Source organism: Uranotaenia lowii, chromosome 3 (genome assembly GCF_029784155.1).
Source record: "Uranotaenia lowii strain MFRU-FL chromosome 3, ASM2978415v1, whole genome shotgun sequence".
NCBI lineage: Eukaryota > Metazoa > Arthropoda > Insecta > Diptera > Culicidae > Uranotaenia > Uranotaenia lowii.
The window spans coordinates 161,822,521-161,846,788 of NC_073693.1; the positions used below are offsets into that span (position 1 = coordinate 161,822,521).

Here is a 24,268-nt window from a genome sequence, read left to right on the forward strand (position 1 = left end):
GTAAAGAGAAGATTATAGTTAAACGTAGAAGTGTAGAAGTGAAAAGCACATTGGCCGGAAAAAGTGCCGTAGCAAATTTAGCAACGTGGTATTCTGTTCGATCTTATAAATTCTGGATATTTATAGTTAAGTTCTTAGTGAACTCCTTGTAAGTTTGAACTAAAAAACGAATCTTTTGAAGCATCATTATTTGATAAATATTTTATATTTGATAGCGTTTTATGCGAGGTGTTTCGGCTTAGTTAAAGTGGTTTTTTTATAAGTTTATCAGATTAGCCGGATATTCCCAGTAAGTCTACCTCTCGATCATTATATTGAAAATATCCTAATGATAAAATTCCTCCAGCTAGCCGTATTGTCAAACGGACCAGACACAGTTTCGCTCAGATTAGCTGGTCGATCAAGAAAAGGGACTAATTTGTAAGTCGATTTAACATTACTTTTTCTACCTCAAAATACTTATACCTGTTACAAATAAATTTCAGTTGAGTTCAGTCGAGGACGAACTGCAAAAACCCCAACACATATATCAGTTTTCACTTAGTCAGTGAGAGCGCTCAAGTAACCGATTGTCAGCCAGTGTCTGGGGATGCTCGATTGTTTTCCTTTTTAGTGAGAATTACAATACTATCAAGAACTTACATTAAAAATACTGATTACTGAAACTGTATTTCGTAAGGGGTGATTGTGAGACTTATTGTGAACAAATACTTGATTTTATAGAATAAAAATAAAGAAGAATTTTATAAACAAAATTTACTTAAATTGTGATGCAAATGCTAGAATAAAATAAGAACATCTGTCCTAAAGGAATTGAGTGATGGGGTGGAAGAAGTAGATGTCGCAAGAAGAAGGTGATTAAAACAGTACTTCCAACTCAGATGTCATGTCACATTCCTTAATATGTGAGCCATACTAAAAGCCTATCTCTGGTGGCTGTAGCGCTTGGTTCAAAATCTACCGACAGGGTCACGCGATCGTGTGCTAGCTACACTCTGCTGGCAGCCGAAAGAAATGCAATCCGTTGCAGCAATTCCATAAGTTCCGGAATAACAGTTAGAGCTAGTTTTGCAGCGATTGCCTTGCCTTCCCTAGGGCTTTCCATTCCATTTTTCACCTCCTCCATCAACGTTCATAAATGGCAACGAAAAACAATTTGTTCTCTTTACTTTGGTGGGTTGTGAGATGATCGTTTGTTTAGGACTGATGGCTGGGATGCTGGGAAGTTTGAAGGGGTGACTACAAAATTTATATTTGAACTTATGGCTCCCACGCTTGAACTGTTCATATTTGCCAGATTGTGTGTTTGTGTGCTGTTAAAAGGGGGTTCGTAGTCGGTCAGGCGTTGAAGACTTGCTTGCTGCTAGCTCTCGACCGAGTCAATGAAGCGCGAACGTCGTCGTCGTCGTCGAATGGCCAATCTCGGGCCATTTTGCGAGTTAGCGGAGGAGATTGGTTCATTCAATTGATGACTTGGGATTAGATAGGAAGGAAATCATACACGGATGAGATGGAAGAGGGGTGAAACGAGAAGGGTTCAATAGTAAATAAATAATTCTATTTGGAGACCGTAATGGGACTGTGGAATAACATAATTCCTTATACACATGTCCAACGATGAATGGTGGTTGATTATTAGCACATTATTGTCAGGTTTCATAGAGGGACCATTTTATTGAGTTAGAAAACACAGCTGCATGAAAATTGCTTGGAATAATATTTATAAAGTAATTTGTAACATCTTTGAAATGGAATACGTTAATATGTTTATGATGAGAATTTTTTTTTCTATTACAGTATGGGATCAGAAAAAGGTAGGCTAGGTATAGTAGGGGAAAGTGTTCCTATTTGTGCCTATCGGGTTAGATGCGCTTACAGCCTTTTGATGAAATCGCTTACTTACAACAACATATCTAATGAGTACATTTTGAGGATAAAACGCTTTTGAACATAAGGCCTTTTAGAATCTTAAGAATTTACATACTCAAAAAAATTTCGAAATTCATGTAAGATTGTAGATTTAATTTATCGGCCTAGCGGTGAAAAGTGATGACCTTTTTAGTAGGGACATCTAAAGATTATGAAGTGTTTTTTTTATATAGGTGGATAGAAGGTTAGATTAAATGAAAGATGTTGAAAATGAGCGGGTAGAATTTATTTAGAAACATATCATCAACAATAAATTTGATATGTGATGATATGTTTCTAAATAAATTCTACCCGCTCATTTTCGATATCTTTCATTTCATCTAACCTTCTATCTACCTATATAGAAAATACACTTTATAATCTTTAGATGTCCCTACTAGAAAGGACATCACTTTTCACTGCTAGGCCGATAAACTAAATCTACTAGTATAAATTACGGTGATTAATCCTTCATAAAATTCATGTAAGATTTTAATACTTTTTAATGTAATGTTTTGACTTTTCTAATTAAACGTATAAAAGCTGATTTTTGTTTCAAAAACCGGTGAACATCAAAAGTACAACAAGTTTAAGTTTTCATGAAGGATTAATAATGATTACAAAGTGGAATAAGAGAATGTTTTTTTACGCTCCCATCGTGTTTGTAAAATATCCCTACCCCAAAAAACTAAAATTGAAAAAACAATTAAGATTTTTTTCATTTATTCTTTGCTCTAAGCTTCTAAGCTCTAATCAACATCTCCTAAAAAAATATGAGGATTTCAATGGAAGTTTGATATTTTTTTTATGGAGTGACAGATAAACTGAAAGACAAAAATTTTCATAGAAAACAAACAGCTTAGCAGTTTCTATCATTCTTATGGAATCATACGAACACTTTTCCAGATAAACTAAAATTTTTGCAGAAGACATAGATAGGCACTTTTAGGTTATACGATTTGATGTTCGGCAGTTAAAATAATTTACATTTTAAAATCGTTTTCTTGCAATCTGCTTGAGATTTCAACAAAAAATTACTCCATTGTATAAAAACAGATGTTTGCTCCTGGATATAAAGGTTTTATACACATCTGTTTCTTGAAAAATTGGATAAAATCGGTAATTTGCTTCGTAGGCGCATATTTTGAATTTGACATTTGAGCTATTATGCTTTATCAAACTGCTTAAATTCTTCTTTAACATAACGTAAAATGATAAAATATAGATTCAAGGCAGAATTTAAATCCAAAAAAACAGGCTTTTCGATCAAAGGTGGTAAAGTTTTTAAAACAGTCAAACACTATTTTTTCAGTTTTAAATTCGTCGATGGCAGCACTATCTTACTGTTAAAGGGAATCGAGACCCAGTTCTGACCATCCGGGAATAATTAATAATTTTGGTCAAGCAATAAGAACAGTCCCCGTTTGTTTTTGGCAACATTCGTTTTGGCAATCGAACGGTTTTTTAGAACGACATTACCATATAGTTTTCGCTATAACAGGACCAATATAATAAAGACAAATACCATAAATACGTTTCTACGTTCTTAAAATTATAGTATCTTCGTTAATAATTTTGTTACGATAAAGTTCCGTCCTGGACCACTGTGCAGTGTAAAGTTGAATTTAAGTGCAAGAAAATCTGAGCAATTCCAAACTGACAACAATTTTTTAAAAATTGCAACCTTTTAAAATTCTTCAAAAATACTGTGATTTGTATTTTGAAAGTCTAGAATTAAAAAAAAAATGCCAAATTACGTTAACTTTTTAGTTCTCTTATCAAAATTTATCTGGTATGACTCAAACAATTTTGACGGTTCATTGATTGAAAAGTGTGGTTTTTACACCACTTTTCTTCATTTTTTTTGTGATCATGATCTTAAAAATTTCAAAAGATAAATCCGCATGTGCAACATATTGCTTCTAACTTAAGCTTTATTGGACATTAAGTGAAATTTTTTGAGCATTCTGTTTTCGATCTACAGTCTTTTTTTTCCGAAGCATGTTTTATTGGATTTTTTGCATAGACTTTGAATAACAGAAAACTAAAGTGTTGTAGTTGAATAAAGTCTCAAAACATTTTGAGCTACGTTTCGAGGTTTCCAATGCTTTATATTCTGTAAAAATCAGAAACAAGAGAGATTTAGCGGTTTTATGCGAAAAATGTCAAAATGACACCCAAGTTCTGATTAAAATGTTTTTCTACTGCACTTCCAGGGTGCATCCATAAAAAAGTAATGATGCAACTTTAAAGATTTGAAGACTTCATTGAGGAAAAGATACCGTCACTTCAAGATAAAGAAGTGGGCTTTGCCGCGAACATTAATTCTTTTATACGGACTTTCGATGTTCGCAACGCCACCTTAAGAGTTCGGGCAACAAGATTCATTCATCTAGCCATGGTAACCAATGTGTGTCTTGGAAAAACAAATCTGCTCAAATCTGCTATCTGTTGGAAGTGACTACTTCAGAGCCATCTACAATGCTTTAAATGGTAAAAATTTATTTTGGTTGACCTTTTGGACGAATTATTAACCATATATTGCCATTCGGAAAAAAAATGATTTGAATTTGAATTAAACCGAAACTCATCTTTTCTAATTTTACTCTGTTCGAGAAAAAAATCATCTATTGTATGCTCAATTGGGAATCTTTTTGTTCATAAAAACAAGTATGTTGAAATTGATACCAACAGTGCGAATACGAACAACGGTTGCTTTGATAATTTTGTATGTTATTTGACGTTGAAGTTGTTGAATTGACCCCCATGGAGGGTGTACAAGCTATTTTAGTCGCCTGTTATGATCCCTCTTCTCAGAAGGGAGCAGCACTGAGCGTATAGAAAGAATTATCGATAAGTTACATGAGTGTGATTAAGGTTAAAAAGGACGGATTCATTATTTCATATTTCTGTTTCAAATGTCTTTTTTCTAAATATTAACACATACTTAATCGAACCGTGTACTGTTGGATTTTGATGAAACACATAGTATTAAATTGTTCCTATTTAGGTATTTTATTTTGCAGCATTTGATTTCCACTCGATGCTATGTTTGATAATATCTCAAAGTTTGATGTTTATATTTTAAAAATAACTAACGCTTTGAGTAATTGCTAACTTGAACACAAATGAAACGCTCTGCTAGTTTCCGTTCTACCTGATTCATCGTAGATGTTCAAATTATGTTTGGCTTTCTTCAACTTACCGTCAAACGGTGCATCATGCAACAGCAGGGTTGAATTAAGGTTGCCAGATTGCCCGGTTTTATTTGGGTTTGCCCGGAAATTTAATACAAAATTTGGGACAGTCCGGTCCAGGTGCCTGGATTTCATTAAAAAATAGGCTTGATTTATTTACTTTTTTTTTGGCAAATCAAACAAAAAAAAAACAAATTTTGTTGTTGAAATTTTCTATTCATGCTTCAGAAACGATTTTTTTAGAATAAGTTTTACAAAAATAATCATAAAAGGTTTTTTAAGCCTAAAATACGATTTAAAATTTGTCGATGAATTTTGATGAAAAAAATTATTTTACATTTTTTTTTCTTGATTTTTGTTGAGAAATTTTTGGGTTTTGACACAATTTGCGATATTGCCTAGATTTCTGGTCGTCGATTTTGAGAAAAAATGCCCGGATTTGGCAAGGTTTTTATATAAAATTGCCAAGTTTTGCCATCCCGGCTATTTGCTGAAAACATTCTTGCAACCTTAGGTTAGATGCAACATTTGAACATCAAAACACTTCATTAATTTTTATTTTGATATAATGTATAAAAGTTATCATTTAATGATAACAAAATGATGATGACATAGTTTCTCACATCGTGAGATAGTTTTTTAAAGGTTTCGATTATCAAAGAAAATTAAAAAATTAAGTAATAGATGTACAAATTTTAGCATTTTTCGATGCCGTTAAAAAACTTTACTCAGTATGACGGATTGGCTTAATGAAATCACCTTCAAACTTTATATTGCTTTTATTATCCTATACCAACACTGTTGCTGTAGAAATATTTTTTCGGACAATCACCAACTTTTTTTAAATAAATATTTTAATGATTCTGTTCGATACCAGTCTGGGCTAAAATGCATCTAAATGCCAATCAAAGATTTACCTTTAAAATCTCGTTTCCGTTTGCTGGAATTTGATTGTTTTGCATTACACATTTGTTTTTTTTTTTCAAAATTTCATTCATCCAAACATTATTTTTTATGATATCAGCTAGTAGAATTTTTTGTAGTATTTTTACCCCCGAATGTATGCAGCGCAATTATGCTTTTTCTTTAAAAACATTTTTGACAGAAAAAAAAAAATGTAAAATTTCATTCGAACAAAACCAAAAATTACTGCAATTTGCGCTTTATGCTTTTTGACATTACATATAAATTAAATACTATAAATTTCAAACGTTTTCGTTTGATTTTTCATTAAAAACAAAGTTTGTTGTAACTTTTCCCTTTTTCTCATTAGGGTGAAAATCGCAAGTTTTTGTAAGTTAATGAATAACTGGTGAACAAATAATTTATTTGACTTTATTAACTAGATGTCCCATGAACCTTAAAACTAGAGATGTACCGAATAGTGGTATTCGGCGAGTGGCCGAATACGGAATATTGACCTTTTTTGGATCGAGTATTCTGTAGAGGTTTTAATAAAAATTAAAAAAAAACCGATTAGTTCATTTTCCATCTATTTCTTCCATCTTAACGCTCCCCATGTTTTTGAGTTGATTATTTTTAACCAGATGTATATTTTATTTTTCAAGGGAGTTTAACTGCCAGGGCCATTCATTCCTAAGTCCAGATGTATAATCATCTTGATTCATGTATCATTCATCAGATCATTTTCAACTACCTAGGATAAAGTTTCCAGAATTTTTTCCACTCCCATCCGGGCCTAGCAATTCCGGGCATTTTTTCAAAAAAACCTGGCAAAATCCGGGTTGGGATTTCAATTTTTCAAATCCAAAAACCGGGCAAAATTCAAGTGTAATTATACATAATAGCAAAGAAAAAATGAAAAAAAAATGAAATTAATATTTTATTAATGTAATTGCAGACTTCCAAAAACTTTTTGGAACACTTAAATATTCAAAGGTTTATAAAAGTGAATCAGCGAAATTATTTGAAACAACCGTTCAAAATTTCCATACCGTTAATCGATTTTGCTGAAACTTACTCAAAAACTTTGATTTTTTTTTTGTTTTTTTGTGAAAATTGTGAAAAAATCCGGGACATATCCGGACTTTTTTCACGATATCCGGGCAACCGGGCCGGACCGGACTTTATCGAAATTTTGCATCAAATATCCGGGCAAACCCGGATAAAACCGGGCAATCTGGCAAGCTTAACCTAGGAGTTTCTTTGATTTTCAAAATGTCACTAATAGCTGTAAAGATATAGATGACATTTCGCTTCTAGGGCCTTTACCACCAAAGAGATTGGGTTCCAGTTACTGGGACAACATGTCGAATTTATGCTAGATGCATTCAAAATAGTTGTTGAAAATAAGGATGATCTTTAAGCATACCATAGTTTTTTACCACACGGCTGGGCATCTCTGGACGATTTTTTGAAAAATTGGTGAAAATTAAGGGCAAACCTGAACAGAATCTAGGCATTATTTTCAAACAAACAAGATTAAAAAGAAAGAAAATAACTATAATTTTTCTACAAGAAATTTTAAGTTTTAATCGAATCACAGCAGCACTCAGCAGTGTTAAAATCGTATGTAAGGATTAAACAAAATTTATGTTCACTCTTGAATTAAGGTACTCTAAAAAATCTTCTGTGAAAGCAAATTCCAAAATTTTGAAAAAGAAACTTCAGTTTTATTTATTTGATTTTGCAAATAATTTGTCCAAACCCTAGAAAAATCGGGAAAGTTTAAAAAATATCTCGGCATCCTGGCTCTATACGACTTTTCTCGAATTCTGGAATTCCAGGTTTAAGGACAAATTTGAAATTTGAGTTTTGAAAATCGGTTCATTGGGAAATGAAATACAGCTTTGATCAAAGCCAAAATTGGATGTCGTATTTTTTCTACCGGAAAATCTGAAATAGCGGTCAAAACTTTCATTGGACCCCAACATATCTATACATTGGCGGATAGATGGATTCTTGTCGATTTCAAACATCAATGAAACACTTAAATACAGAAAAGCTGTAAAAAGTTATCAGTATTTCAAAAATAAAATTGATTTTCCGGACTTTTTACTTTCTGAACCAGTTTCTAATAACCTGGTAATACATATCGACTATATTTTTATATGTTGAGCAATTAGAATAAATTACCTACACAATGAAACATTTACAGCTAGGAGAACGAAATCAAACCACAACTCAAATTTCCCCGAAACGGATATTTAACGAACGCCTTTGAAAGGTTAATACTGTGTTTAGGCTTGTCATCAGGATATTTGATCCTAAATATCAAATGAATTTGGTACATCTATTTGACTCACCTGTGCTGAATCTGCGCATTGATATCATCCGGGTTCATGTCCGAGGCCACTACGTAAACGGTCGTTCCGTCGGGTCCTTGCTGTTGAGTATATTGCAGATTTCCCTGGACCACAATCTGAGTCCCATCCATCAGCCCCAGCTCGTTGTTGGCGTACAAACTTTCCAGACCTTTCTGATCCGTGTAGATCACCGTTTTGTTGCCATCATTGTACACGTAATCGATCTGTGACTTGGGATCCTGCCCATTTGGATCTCCTCCGCTGCCAGCCGGACCACCCATGGGTTCAAAGTGTGGAATGGCCGCCTTCGGATCCCCGTAGATGACATTCTTGGGCTCTCCACCCAGCGTGTAGACAATCTGTTTGGTCTGTTCCGGCGCTGGGTCATTGGCCGGATTGCCATAGATCTGTTGCGGGTGCTTGTCGGCGGTTTCCTTCTCGTATTGGAGAACGGTTGTCGGAAGCTGCTGATCCGCGCCATTCGGAGTCGAAGGTCCTCCGGCTGCATGATGACCTCCATCATAGATGCTGGGATCGGTAGGCAGCTTGTTGATTAATTGGTCAGCAGCCGTCGTGGCCGGGGCATTAACGATCCGGGTCAAAATCGTTTCGCCATTCTCGTTACGTGTGATAATGTGATGCTCGCCGTTGATGATCTCCCGGCTGATGATTTGTTGGTTCCCGAGCAGACGTTGAATATGTGCGTTGTCCAGTATACGCACTGATTGATCGTCCGGCGAAAGACGAGCCAGTGACTGATGCTGCTGCTGCTGTTGTTGTTGCTGCTGCTGCTGCTGATGATGATGATGGTGGACATCCCCATTAAGACCGGATGGTATTAATCTTCCGTCAATTACCTGATCGCCCGGTGAGAGTCTCTGGTGCCCCTGCGGATCTTCGTCGTGGGGCTGATGGTGGTGATGTTGTTGTTGCTGTTGCTGATGATGATGTTGCTGCTGTTCTTGGATCAATCTCGAGTGCAGCAAATTCTGCTCAGCCTGGTCGTGATCTGGTGAAGCCAATTGATGGGCATGACCCGCCTGAACGATCGTCGTCAGCTGCTGGGCCGCGGCCAAAGACCGTTGATTCGGATTGGCGTACAGGTATACGGTGTTCGTTTCCTTGTCGTACACCTTCGTCTGACCCACATCTGGGGCGTAGTCTTTGTGCAAGTCCAGCACGCTCACATTTGTCATTGTCGCCAGCTCTGGGGGAGGCGTGGGTGGATTAGATCTGATCTCGCTGCTTTGCTGCTGCTGGTGCTGGTGGTGTTGCATTTCAGGTGAGGAAGACATTTTTGCGTGGGATTTTTTTACTTTCTCCGTTTAGTTTAAAATAAAAGAAATGTTTAACAAATATATAAAATTGGCCTCTAGGAGTTGATTGCACTATAATTTCTTCTCGAGTCTAATACTGCGTACTGGAAGCGCTGATGAGTATTACTTCTCGCTGTATGGACGATCTTTATCACATTCTTTTATTACAGCAAATCTCTTAAATGCTAGTGGACGGAGTGGGTTGCATTGAGCAGATTGCACGTTAGTGCATTGTTGAATATCTATAAAAAGAAAAAAAAGTTTCAATTAATTATTTTCAACTTTGGCTGATTTTATGTTTTCAATCGCCTACAGGGAATTAATGTTTATTATGTCTAATGTTTTGAAAAACTTTTCCGGTGGGTACAACTGTGTTTGATATTCACTTATTAGCTCGATCTCGCGGACATCGACTCAAGAGGCCACTGACGCACAGTGGGCCAGGGACCACACTTTTGCGGTCAAAATTGACTGCAGGCCATAGGCTTCATTGTAGCTCATCGGTGTCTTCGACAAAGTTACTCGACTATATTTGCGCAATCTATTGATGGATTTGAATTAGTTCTACATTTCTCCGCAAGGTGGTGCCAAAATCTAACTTTTTACAGAAGCAAGATACAGGCATGACGTTCCAACTGAGCATTATCACAAGCCCTCAAATTTCGATATGATTTGAAACTTTTTTAAAGGTTTAACCTATAACTATTATATGCTTAAAAATTAAATAGTAAAGATAATTTTTTTTGAAATTATGAACTTTTTTTAACCTTTTTACGAGCATTCGAGCCCATACCTACATGATTCGAAATATTATTCTACATTTTTAAGACTTATTCATAATTGTTACACACTTTAAACTATGTGTCTGTTAATGCCTCAAAAATTCAGTTAGCAATAATTGAACTCAGAAAAAAATTGTTATATTTTTTCTAAAATGAATTTGCGGCTTTATCGGTGAGGGTTAAAGAGTTGAAATGAAAGACGGATAGAAGATCAGAAGAAAATTCTAAGGTGGTGAAAAGAGCGAAGAGCATTTGAAATAGAAGCTTGACCACATACTAAATTCTTTGTCCCACACCAATTAACTGTATTGAAGAAGTAGTACCCAATAGAGAAGGCACTACATTTTTCGATGCAGTTAATTATGGATGGTTCGACCGCCATGTGAGTGTGCACATGTGCCGAACGGACAAAAAATTTAGCATGTGGTTGCTCTGTTAAGTCTTCTATTGTGCGATATCGTTCCATCGATGGCTAGGTAGATTTCTTATTTTCGTTTTGTGCGGATGTTCCAACTGGATTGAGTTGTCGCATACTGTCAACGGTCAGAAATCTTGGCCTAACTATTTTCGATTATCGGAACGATGTTTTGTAATTGATTTTTATAGCCGAATTATTTTTATTATTTTAAGAGGAGATATCACCGTGAATTTGTTTTTATGAAATGAATTTGCGGCTTTATCGGTGAGGGTTAAAGAGTTGAAATGAAAGACGGATAGAAGATCAGAAGAAAATTCTTAGAATTTTCTTCTGATCTTCTATCCGTCTTTCATTTCAACTCTTTAACCCTCACCGATAAAGCCGCAAATTCATTTCATAAAAACAAATTCACGGTGATTTCTCCTCTTAAAAAAAAAAAGTTATATTTTTTCAACTTTATTTCTTACTTCGTTTAATCCTCGAAAGCTGATCGTGCACATATTCTAAGCATCTTAATCATCATTCAAATATACTGAAGAATTGAGATTTTTTAAAGAACAAGTATTTTGAATTAAAATTGGTAATCAAATTAACGGAAAAAATCTAAATTTTGGGTTAATTGAGGAAGTAGATAGGGAAGCTAGGGGTAAGACGCCCACGCCATGAAGAATCTATGATAACTCGTAGGGGAAAACTGGACAGGACGCACCAGCAGGGTAAAATGGCCCAAACCATTCTTTCTCAAAAATGCACTAACCTATGGCTTCGTAAATGGTGGATAATGTGCAACACGAGACCCCATAGTGGTCATATCACCTCCTATTCACAACTCCTATCTCTACCTCCCCGTGGTACCGGCTGGGATGCGAGTAACCTAAGCGGAGATCGGGTACCCAACCCCGGTGGATGCTTTGGTCGCATGCAGACTGAGAAGGTGGCCGCACGCGTCTGTTCCCCAGCGTCTGTCTTGCAGCAAGCGGCTGAATTTATGAAATGCGGCTCCCGCCAGCTAAGTCCAAGATGGCAGCCCCATCGCGAGATAGGGACTTTAGGCTAACAACCTACTGCTCCCGATTTGAAATTGTTATGGAATCCGAAAGAAATGACCGACCTGGAACTTTGGCGACGACTTTTAGCATGAAAACACGGACACGAATTGGAACTTGGAATTTTTTAACCCTTGCCCAACAAGGCAAACTGGAACAACTTGCTAGAGAGGCTAGCCGCCTCAAGCTTGAGATTCTGGGACTGAGCGAAGTCCGTTGGTTTAATACTGGAGAACACAAGACAAAATCCGGGCAAGTCCTGCTTTACTTTGGCATACGAGGAGAACATGCTACTCGGGAACGAGGAGTTGGTTTCCTGTTAAGCCCGCAGGCCTACGCGGCCCTCATTAGATGGGAACCAATAAACGAAAGAATACTCGTAGCCAAATTCAGAACAACGGTTAGAAACCTTTCAATGGTCCAGTGTTATGCACCAACTGACGTTGCCGATTTGCAGGAGAAAGAACAGTTTTACAGTCAACTGAACAGCGTGGTAGAGAGAATTCCGAAGGGTGACATTCGAATCCATTTGGGCGACTTCAACGCAAAGATTGACTCCGACAATCAAGACCTTGAGCGTATTATGGGGCGCCATGGCCTAGGACAGATGAGCGAAAACGGAGAGCTGTTTGTAGAATTTTGTGGCAACAACAACATGGTGATCGGTGGATCGCTCTTCCCCCATCGACCAGCACATAAGGTCACTTGGGTATCTCGAGATGACCGAACAGAAAATCAAATTGACCACATTTGCATCAGCCGAAAATGGAGAAGGAGCCTTTTTGATGTCCGCAACAAACGAAACGCAGACATTGCATCTGACCATCATCTCGTCCTTGGCGAGAGAGAATCCAGAGGTGGAAAGGGCATACGTTGAACAGCTAGAATCCCGAGCCTCGGAATTGCCGACAGACGGAACAGTCGAAGAACAGTGGTGTGGAATCAAGAATGCCTTTATCACGAGCCATGGTACTCTCGGTAAAGTTTGTGGAAGACGAAGTGAATGGATGTCGGAGGATGATCGATGATCGGAGAAAGGCGAAAGTCGGAATTGAGCAGGCATGTACCGGGTCAGCCAAAGCAGCCGCCCGCTTACGATATGAGGAGCTGGAAAAGGCAGTTAACGAGCTTGTAGACGAGACAAGAGAGCCTGGACAAACTCCCTAGCCGAAGAGGGAAAAAGAGCCGCCGCCAAAGGAGATATCCGATTATTATATGATATATCTCTCCGCCTTAGTGGCGCAAGGACTAATGCAAGAATGCCGCTGAAAAACCGAGCAGGTCAGCTGCTGACAGATCGAATAGATCAGCTTAAGCGTTGGACTGAGCATTTTGAACAACTCTTCCGCGTTACAAATAGCAATGGCCAACAGAACCAACAGCTCGAGGCGCCCACAGTAAGTCGCATTAATGGCGTAAACTCGGAAGCGCCCTCGCTGGCTGAAATAGAAGCGGCAATCAAGGACATGGAGTCCAACAAAGCACCTGGAATCGATTGCATTCCTGCTGAAATGCTCAAAGCCGACTCTGCCTTGTCAGCACAAATGTTGTACCATCTTTTCGCTGACATTTGGGATACTGCAACATTCCCGGCCGACTGGATGCAGGGTATCCTCGTAAAGGTCCCGAAGAAAGGAGACCTGACAGAGTGCGGTAACTGGCGTGGCATAACTTTGATCTGTACATCCCTCAAAGTACTCTGCAAAGTGATCCTGAACAGGATCCAGGAGGAAATCGACGCTACACTCCGACGGCAACAAGCTGGATTCCGATCCGGACGATCATGTGTGGACCACATCACAACGCTACGAATCATACTGGACCAAATCAACGAATTCCAGGACTCTCTTCTGCTGGTGTTCGTTGATTTCGAAAAAGCATTTGACCGACTGAACCACGAAAACATCTGGGCTGCTCTAAGACGACGAGGGGTCCCAGAGAAACTAGTCCATCTCATCGAAGCACAGTACGAGGCATTTTCGTGCAAGGTCTTGCACGACGATGTCTTGTCCGAACCAATCCCGGTAACTGCTGGAGTGAGACAAGGATGTATTTTGTCACCGCTTCTTTTTCTCATCGTAATGGATGAGATCTTGACTGGATCGATTGACTGTAGACCAAACCGAGGATTTCCGTGGAATCCTTCAGCAATTGAGCAACTGAACGACCTTGACCTGGCAGACGATATTGTTTTGCTCGCCCAAACACAACAAGACATGCAGAGCAAACTCGACGACCTCACCGAAAGCTTCAAGGCAGCAGGTCTCAAAATCAATGTCGGAAAGTCGATGGAAATCAACACAGAAAATCGTTCCAATTTCGTGGTAGCTGGACAACAGGTTGAGACAGTGGAGTGCTTCCAGTATCTTGGTAGCCAGATTACGCCTGATGGTGATACCAAGAAGGACATCGAAACCCTGATCAGAAAAGCCCGATTTGCGTTTGCGAGTCTCCGAAACATCTGGCGCTCACGCCAGATCTCTCTAGGAACTAAGATCCGAATCTTCAACTCAAACGTCAAATCCGTATTGTTGTACGAGTGTGAAACTTGGTGCACATATGCGGTGACGACGCGAAAACTGCAAGTTTTTGTGAATCGCTGCCTGCGGAACATCATCCGCGCTTGGTGGCCTGGCAACTGGATCTCAAACATTGAACTTCATCGCCGGTGTCATCAAAAGGCGCTAGAAATTGAGATTCGGGAACGAAAGTTGAGATGGATTGGGCACACGCTGCGAAGAGATGAAAACGAGATTTGCAGAGAGGCGCTTGACTGGAATCCAAAAGGGCATCGAAGATGAGGAAAGCCCAAAAGCTCGAGGCGGGGAAGTCTAGCGGTCAATCGGCGCCGGACTCTTAGGTAGGTATTTAGGTTAACAAAAAATAAATCGGTAGAATACAAAATGAGAATGAAAATATCGGTTGAATCTTTTTTTTTTATTTGGAAGCTATGAAACTTTCCAGATTCGCACCGATTTTGGCGATGTGCCCTTTTCTTATACATGCCTCACAAATTATGTAAACAAAGGGTACACAGACAACATCTGCAATTTTGAGACTGGCACACGAAACTCGACTTGAGTGTCATGTTGTCAGGGGGTTGATAGCTACACTCTACACTATACTATTATACATGCAGATATAAACCAAAATATGAGCGCTAATAATCATAGCAGCTTTGCCTACTAGCGACACGGCGCATACGTCGCGACGTTGAAAATCATAACGACGTATAGTGAGTTTCCAAGGAGACTTGGAGTATGCGATTGATGGCCTAAGGAAAATCAACAGTAAATAACATAAACAAAGTTTATGCACTACATGAAAATCGCCTACTGGACTGAAAAAAAGCATAACAAGCCTTCGAGTGACAGGAATCTCGCTAGTAAAAAGTGTCGCTAGTAAAACTGTCGCTATTCGGTTTGGTGCTATACACATAATATAATTCTGATGACGAGAAATAGAATGGGTTACTCACATATGTTTGCTTAGGTTACCAAACAAAATTGATGGTAGTGTGGAAGGGCTTAAAAAGGATCAGCTATACCATTTAATTAATTCATTAAAAAAAACAATTTTATAAGGCAATTAAGCAAAATGATGGTGAAAGTGATTTTTGTTAATAACTTTTGGTACAGCTTATAAGTGACGAAAAATGTGCAATACGTATAAGAATTGATCAAAAAAGAGAATAAAAAATGTAATTCAATACTTATTAACGATTTATAAATTTTATCATTTTAATTTTACTTACATTTTGTATTGTTGATTTGTTATAGTGTTATTTGAGTCTTTTCTTAAAATATCATGTTTCTTGTCGAAGCGGACATATTTTCACTATCATTCAATCGTTTTATACTATGCTTACACGTACGATTGGTAAAACCTTTTATGTTTTCATACTATTTTTCTTCTTCACATGCTCACTATGGCGATATTTATTTTCTATGGCACTGGGGTTATTGGACGATTTATTTTCATCAAATCTGGATATTTCCTACACAAATGCTTCAAATTTCCATTGACGATAAACGAAATCACTTAACACAATCACTACTGAAATATTCCTACTTTCCACTTATCACATGTTTCGTCACAAACCGAAGCGGGAAAATCCTCCGCTTTCAAATACCCCCAATAGAACCACTTTTTTCCTTCGCCCTATTAGTCGCGATTTTTCACCCGGGCGCTCGTTATCTGGTGGCAACTTTTTTTCTCCGCCTCCCACTTTATTGAAAAACAACACATTCATTCATCATTGATCCGCTCGTGGGGTGAGGCGATGGAAACGGGGTGGGATTTCCGAATGGGCTAGTTGGGAGGCGCCGTTAATTGCTAGCGTTCTTGCATATTAAACCGTCGATGTCGTCGTGCCTCTGCCTTGCCTGGGGCTGGACATTCTGGGACGCGTGGGCGTTTGGTTGCAAATTATATTGGCCTTCGTCCACACGTTGGAATCATCTGAGGGGGAGAGAGAGAAAAGTGACAGGAAAAGAATAGTAAAGTTAGTGGAATTAATAACGGCTGTCAAACTGATCGTTTGGTTGGGAATATTCAAACTAAGGTGAGTGACTGTTTGTTCTGGGTTGAATTAAAATCATACGACCTTTCGCGATCTTTTGCTTCATATTGCGAAATGGTTCCTCGCTGAGTTAAACAATTTTTTAACATTTTCCAGGAATTTGAACCAAACTCAATGTAATGTCATGTAACCGAGATGATGGAAAATCAACAACAGCACAAACAGTCTCACCACCATATCAATAACAACAGGTCAGCAGCGATAGTGACAAGCAATCATTAGCTTATACGATGAGGCATTCCTGGTTATTTATTATTATTAACGCTAGACGGTTTCGATTCGATGTTGCCGAGTGTGAATGGAGATGTGAATAAATTTTCGATGCTAATCGTTTTCGCAGAACTGTGATTTCCTGCGGGCTCCTTAACTCATATGTATAGAATATTTGAAATGACGCTCACATCGCCCGCGGGCGGTATCTTCGCCTTGGCGATGAACTGCAATGCAGCAGATTGATCGTAACTTTTTCGATGTTTATTTCTGTAGCTGTTTTTAGTATAAATGTTTACATTTAAATATTAATACTTTTAACGTTTTATTAATTTCTCATGTACGTTGTGGAACCCAAGCAACTAAAGTTCCTCTGGTATCCAACATTATCATGTAAACCTTTACATTCTGTACGAGATCATAATAGGGTAAGAATACTGTATACAGCAAAAAATTTCTAAAAGTATACGGAATCTAAGACACGAGTGATCTATTTTTTCACAAGTGTAACTAAAAAATGATATAATTTTCTACTCTTTTTGATGTAATTTTAATCTGTTTTCAAAAAGTGAACAGAAATAAACTGTTTTGCTATAATTTTACATTCCGTGATGTAAAAATCAAGCGGTCAATGAAATTTATTTCACAAACAGTGTACAATTTTATCTGTTTGGTTTAAAATTAATGACACTGTTTGTCTGTGCCATTTGTCAGTCGAGTCATTAAGCGGAAACCGAGTATCTTCGTTCCTAGACGCAGCTCCTGCATTTCTATAATTTCCTAAAAGTGGTTGGTTTCTAAAATGATAAACAAACTAATGATGTTATTGAAAATAATCAGTTCTTTCTAAATTACAGCGACAGCAGATTTTGCAGATTTGCAGTGGCATGGATCCGGAATATGAATGGAGAGGAATTTCCTTAGGTCCCCCAGTGACGCGAACGGGTTAAAATATCAATACACGTGTACTTTTTTTTATTGATGTTTTTTTTTGAAAATAAATGTTTAATATTTGTAAACAGTGTAATTTCTTTTCATATGACTCATAATATCTGAATATTTCATTAAACAAAATGCAAATATCCTGAATTAAAAATCAAAAATTTAACATCGTTGTGTATTTTTAAACGACAATAAGCTGTTCCGTTTTCGTGCTTCGTTTTTGGTCTAAATTCACACGTCTCAATGTAACGATGATGTAGTTTTAGATAAAAAACGATGTTCCGTTTTCGTGCATCGATTTCAGTCTAAAATTACACAAATTTTTCTTGCTGTGTATATTGATCACCATCATTCGGATTCAGCGTATCTGTGGACCACAAAAAATTACGAAAGGTTTTTTGGATGGAATTTTTATAATGTACTTAAGCTTGCTGCACAGCTTCGAATTGATATGATTTGTTAGCGGAAATATATTTTAAACCCATCATTTAAGCCTTTTTATTGAAAATTGTTTTGGTACGAATTATTGAACACGTTGAACAGTCAGTGTTTCAATTATTGAACACGTTAACATTGGACATAATTGTATACATTCAATGGTATTACATTTAATAGAACACATTGCCGGGGCAATTTGGGTTGAGCTAGCAACCAAGAAACAGTTTGTCAACCCTTCATTTCATGATTTTTAATTTTTTCTTAAAAATCATTTTAAACAGTCGAAAATGATGTGTACATTAACAAAGAAATTTAAAATCAAATACGATTTTTCATTTTTTTCATACATTAATTGTTGCAAATTTGTTGCTTTATGAAACGAAGGGTTAATATTTACATTCGATGTTTGTTCAAAAATTGATACATGCATTTATTTACGAAACGGGTATGGCAAGAATGAATGTTAATTGAAACATTGGCATATTTGGTGATCCAATGATTTAACACGTTAATTTGTAAAATTTTAAGAAAATACAGATAACAAAAGCTGTCACTCTTCCACAAATAAATCAAAAAGATTTATATCCTTTTTTTTCCTTATAAAAAAACGACCATTTTTTCATCCAGCCAAAAATTCATGTCTAAATTCGAATATATATTCTAGTTTCATAGAATACACGTAGGAGAAAACTGTCAAAATGCAGAAGCGAGGAAACAAAGCTTAAACAATTGATTCCCAAAAAACGCTGACCTATAAGACTGAGTCGATTTGGGGTCATTTTTGAATGTCTCGAACCCTGGGGTCTAAAAAGCTTTGTTTTGGTTCAAAACTCCTCCATATATTTGGCAGAGATGTATCTTGTCGGCGGCAGCACCTAAATTATTTTTTTTAAACTAGCAGAGCTTTTGCGTCATTTATTAAAACTAGAAATCTTTGGTGAAAACAAATCTAAAAGACATAAGAAAAAACGAATTTACGTGTTAAAAACAAAAATTTAACACTAATATCGACACTTTGTATAAACCTAATTATACCGCCGGGGATCAAATGACCCCAACACATTTTCCGCTAAAACTCTCTTGTTTCTTAACCGATTTTTATTTAACTTATAGTTTCGGAAAGTTTGTAACGTGACTCAAATATTATTCTCAAACAATATTCAGCTACAATCATTAATTTTAGTGTTATTCACATTCTAAGCAAAAAGATCCGAAAACCATGATTCGGAAAAAAAGCCTGCAAGTCAGTTATTAAGAGCTCGAGAAAAAAATTACTTGATGCTTGAGAAAGCTTAAGTTAGAAGCTATATGTTGCACATTTGAAAATAATTTTTAAAAATTTCTTTTAATCATGGCCACAAAAAATGTAAAAAAGTGGTGTAAAAACCGTACTTTTGAATGAATCAATCGCCAAAGCTGTTCAAGTCACATAAGATATTTTTTGAAACAAGAGTCAAATAAATAGTTGACAAAATTTGTGACATTTCGGCATATTTGGATTTATAAAACATATTGGCGATTATTCTGTTATAATGGGCGAAAAACTTGAAGTGAGATTTGACTGTGTTACCATATTCTGTTTGGATTCTACTGAAGTATTCCGCCATGTTAGATTTTTTAGACTATTTTAGGGCAAAAATGATTTTTGTTTTATGTATCCAACCTAAAAAGTGTCGTTTTCTTGTTTTTGTCGACTCGGCTGGTCTTGTAAAGCTGTCTATTTATCTGTTTTTTTTTTTTAATTTTCCGAATTAATTCGTGTTTTGTGACAATAAGGTGTAGTAATTGACTTACTGTGTAAAGTGTTTCTCGGATAAAATCCGGTTGTCCGGGGATTTCAGGATACAACATTCTTACAACATTCTTACAACATTCTTACAACATTCTTGTTAAAACCGATGGTATTTTTCGTCATCTATTTCAAAATCTTCTGGAGCTTACCACAGTGATAACTCAGATTATGGAAAATATATATTCAAAGAAATCACAGCCTTCTTAGAGTTGGACGTTGAATCGCTAATTCCCTTTCTGTGATTTTTTTTTTCCTCAATAAAAACTTTTCCTCAAAGCCTTGTTTTTTCCAAAAAACAGTAAAAAACTCGTTTTTTTTTAATTAAGGTTCTGTATTATATCATTGCATTAAGATGTTGAGCAAGGTTGTTAAAATCACAGAAAAATGTACAATTTTAACATTCTTGATTTTAGAATTTTTATTCGGACTTTTATAATTTTTTTATCTTGGTAATGTGCAATGCAAATGATAAGTGAACTAACTCAATTTATCGATGTTTGTTATAAAATTTCTATTCAATTTCTTAAAAAAGCATCACAGATAATATCCAAAGACCTTTTGGGTCGTATCCCAGAATTTCTGATTTCTGAGGTTTTGATCAAAAACTAACAACTTTTTTCATTTATTTTGATGTCGGCTGACTCATGATGATAAAAAATACATAAAATCGTTCACCCAGGCTTATTTATTAAATTTTCGTAATTTACGTCAATAATCAGAAATAAAAAACCTGTTTACAAGATTTTTGTTCATATTTGTTCGCCAGTATTTAAATGCTAACAAAACAAGCCTTTTTACCGAATTGGGAAGAATAATTTAAAAAAAAATCTGCTGAGTATATTTTTAATCAGACAACTTTATTTTTGCTTAAAACGAAAATAATGTTCACTTACGGACATCGAAATTTCTTTGATCGAGTGTGGCTTCCGATTTTTAGCTACTCTTCCGACACACCTTTAATGGAATTTGCTTTCCAAAGTGGTGGGAGTTAAATAATGAGTAAAAATGTATCCTGAATAAAAAAAAAAGAATTATACGTGAGGCCTTGAACAGAACATAATAAATGCTTAAAATGCCAGAAAAAAGTTAACAATCTGAATGAGTGTGAGGCAAATGCAGATAAGTGTATATCTGATCAAGTCATATAAATGTTCTTAACATTGTAGAAAAAAGTTAAGGGAGAAAAATTAAAAAAAAAACTTTGCGGGCCGCTCAAAAGGGTCTCGCGGGTCTCGGTTTGCTCATCCCTGAGTTAAACGAACATTAAAGTTGACAAAATTGGCATACATTGCTAAACAACTTCTAACCAGCTTCAAAAAGCACTTTCATAGGCACCACAAAGAAACCATCAAGTCCCGCTTATTTGATTCAAATTATTCAACCATATTTAAATAACATGACACATTCCACCGTGACATGAAATCACTTTTCCGGACTTTTCGGAACTGTTATTATTCTAGAAGTCAACTAACCTACTTAAAAATGAAAAAAAAGTAGCAGACGGTCGCAAATTGATTTTTCTTCAAAATGAATATAATTTGGTCATTAAAAAACTTAAGTTGTTTGTGTTTTGATCAATTACTTTTGTAATATGAATTCTCGCAATTTTACCATTTTTTGACTTCAGTACATAGCATTTTGATTTCCTGTTCTCTCTGGGGAAATTGGTGATCGATGTTTGCAAATAAGTTATAGAGAAAAAAATTACACACAATTTGATCTGTGTAGCTTCTCGATTGAACAACAACGAACAACGTTATATGTATCTTGTATGAATTCACTCAATTCAAACAACACACGTCACGAAATTTCTAGTTATTCTAAACAATTTTTAGAGCCTTCAAATCTGATGTACACTTTTGAAAGTGGTATTACGCTATTAAGATTTGTAGAATCAAAAATGTTCAATATCTTTTCTTAACTTTTTTCTTATTTTGACTGGCACTTGAATGCCAACATGTTGAGGAACAAACGTTAAAATTACTGATGATTCTCACAGTCTTTATTCAAAGATTAAATTTTTAAATCTTTTTTTTAATTTTTTTTTCCAATATTTTTGTTTTTCTTATTTGAAAATAACGAAAAAGTTAAAAAATCAACTAAATTATGTTTGATTTGTAATTTGTCATCCGGAGGGTCAAAACAGCTTTTAGAGCATATTTGTTTTAAGAAATTTTACAAACAATAAAATTTCTAGAAGTGAATTCATTCATTCGCGCTGTTGTAACTCAGCTGGATTTCAACCGATTTCAATAAAATTAAGTGTTTCAGAATCGGCTCATCATTTTCAAAGGAGATCTTATTTTTTATTGTTATTCAATGTTAATGTTTTCTCGTAAAATTAAAAAGTTTCCTTTTTTGTTACGTGACTTCATTCATTTGCGACTGTTTTTTGTCGCTTTTTAAAACATACCCATTATTAAATATAAAAAAAAATCTCCTTTCAACACCAAGAAGCAGTTTTTGTTGGCTTCAAAAGGTACTAAAAAAATCCAAAAAAGCAATCCATATATTTTGATTAATTATTTTGTAAAAGTTGTCAACATTTACATTTTTTACAGGAAATAAATAGATTTTTTTAAATTGTATAAAACATGGAAAAAACGGTTGATTCACAGGTTGTGCAGAATTTTATGGTCGGGATTAAGGCCAAGGTGCAGGCATTTGCGTATGGACTGTAAATAAAATACGAGTAAAATTTTAAAATGAAGTTTATTAGTTATTTTCAATCCCTGAAAATTTGCTGGCAATCGGTGGAAACTCGAATTTTGCGAATCAATTTTGTGTGTTGCAATTTCATCGTGGACACCCTTTAAAACTCACTTGTGAGGTAATCTCTACATTATGTCCAGTTTCAAGTTGTTAAAAAGTTCTTCTGGAACTAAATGTGTACTTCACATTGACGTTTCCCATATGTTTTGTTTATGCAAACACGGATTGAAGTTCGAAACAAGTAGAATTAAGCCTTTAAATCTATTTCAAAGTTAATGTATTGCGAAGTTGCTTCTGAACGTCCGTTGGAAATAAATAAAAACTTTAAAGTTTACAAAAGAGTACAACAAAGATTTTTCACGAACTATTGAGCCATACAAAAAAAAACCTTGCAACTACTTAATAGCTACATGATGTTGATAAAATAAGAAGTACGTAACAAGTAGATTGCTATTCTTTCTACCAACTTTAAAGCTCCCAAAAAGTAGAAACAGAAACCAAAACAATACATTAAAGCTGGTTTTGAGTTTTGACTGAATTTGATAAAGAATTAAGTTCCATGGACCTCGAAATAGCATTTTGAACAGCAAAAAAAATCCACAGAACTTTTGTACAGCTCTTTGTGAACTTATGAGTTCGTTTCTTCGTCTTGAATTTTTACCACGATTTGTGGTCGACTTTGGATATTGAGGTAGACAAAACTAACTTTACTAGATATTTTATAACTTAAGGGTCGACCTGGTCACCCTATTCCCCCAAACATCTCCAAAACCACATAAGAAGCATGTAAAGTTAATTATCATTGCCAAAAAGAGGGTTAAACTATTTAAAATTATTGATTGAGAAAGTTTGTCTAAGCAAAATTGTAAGTGGTCTAACCTGTTGACTATTTCATTTCCAAAGCTGAATTGCAGATAATTGAAATAAAGATAGCTTCAAATTAAACGAATAGTAAAGTTTTCTGCAAAACCCAAATTCATGATTTTGTTTGGTTTTTTTTTTATAAATCTTCATAAAAATAATAACAATATTAGCTAAATTTCTTTGAAAGTTTTAATAATTTCGCTGTTCACTTCTGTTCATTTTTTTATTTCCAATACTGCAAACAACCCCTTGGATATTTTGGAACAAGTTTGTAAAGTTTTTATAAACAGATTTATTCCAAAAACATCAGCAAAAGATATCTATCAGCCAGTTTACCGCCCTTTTGAAGGATTTCAACACCCAGAAAAAAAGTTATCAAAATTAACACTGTATACAGATTCTTATATGTTCTTAATTTTTTTTTTTTTGGGAAAACTGTTGTGATTCATTTTTTATTAAATTCTTATTTTATTAAACTATACATTTGAAAAGTCATCGATCCGATGGATCGCTGTCAATGCTATTTCAACGATCAGTCACTGAGAAGCGTAAAATCTGTTCCAATCACCAGAAACTACAAGCAAATAAATAAAGTTATTTCCTTCGCCCCGTGATTAACAATCATAAACCATAAATTACCGAATGCACGTTAGTGGCACCAAGCCAAGGACATTAACTTGGATTAAATTTCCATTGAGAGGTACTATTTTTTTTTGCATCCCGCCAATTCGTTCCAGGAAACTCGTAAACTTGAGCGAAATCTTAATTTACTGAACTCACCCACGCGACATTTTG

General features: G+C 35.8%; 1 protein-coding gene across 3 annotated transcripts in view; it reads right to left on the reverse strand.

Moving 5' to 3' along the window:
- The window catches only part of LOC129758316 (protein grainyhead), a 581,995-nt gene that overhangs the window by 429,411 nt on the left and 128,316 nt on the right, over positions 1-24,268 (reverse strand). For all 3 annotated transcript variants that reach the window (XM_055755800.1, XM_055755801.1, XM_055755799.1), the window contains exons 2-3: positions 15,688-16,394; positions 8,372-9,929 (exon numbers count right to left, since the gene is read on the reverse strand). In XM_055755800.1, coding sequence (XP_055611775.1) covers positions 8,372-9,666 — 1,295 coding nt within the window. In that variant the 5' untranslated portion in view covers positions 9,667-9,929; positions 15,688-16,394. The remainder of the gene's footprint in view (positions 1-8,371; positions 9,930-15,687; positions 16,395-24,268) is intronic.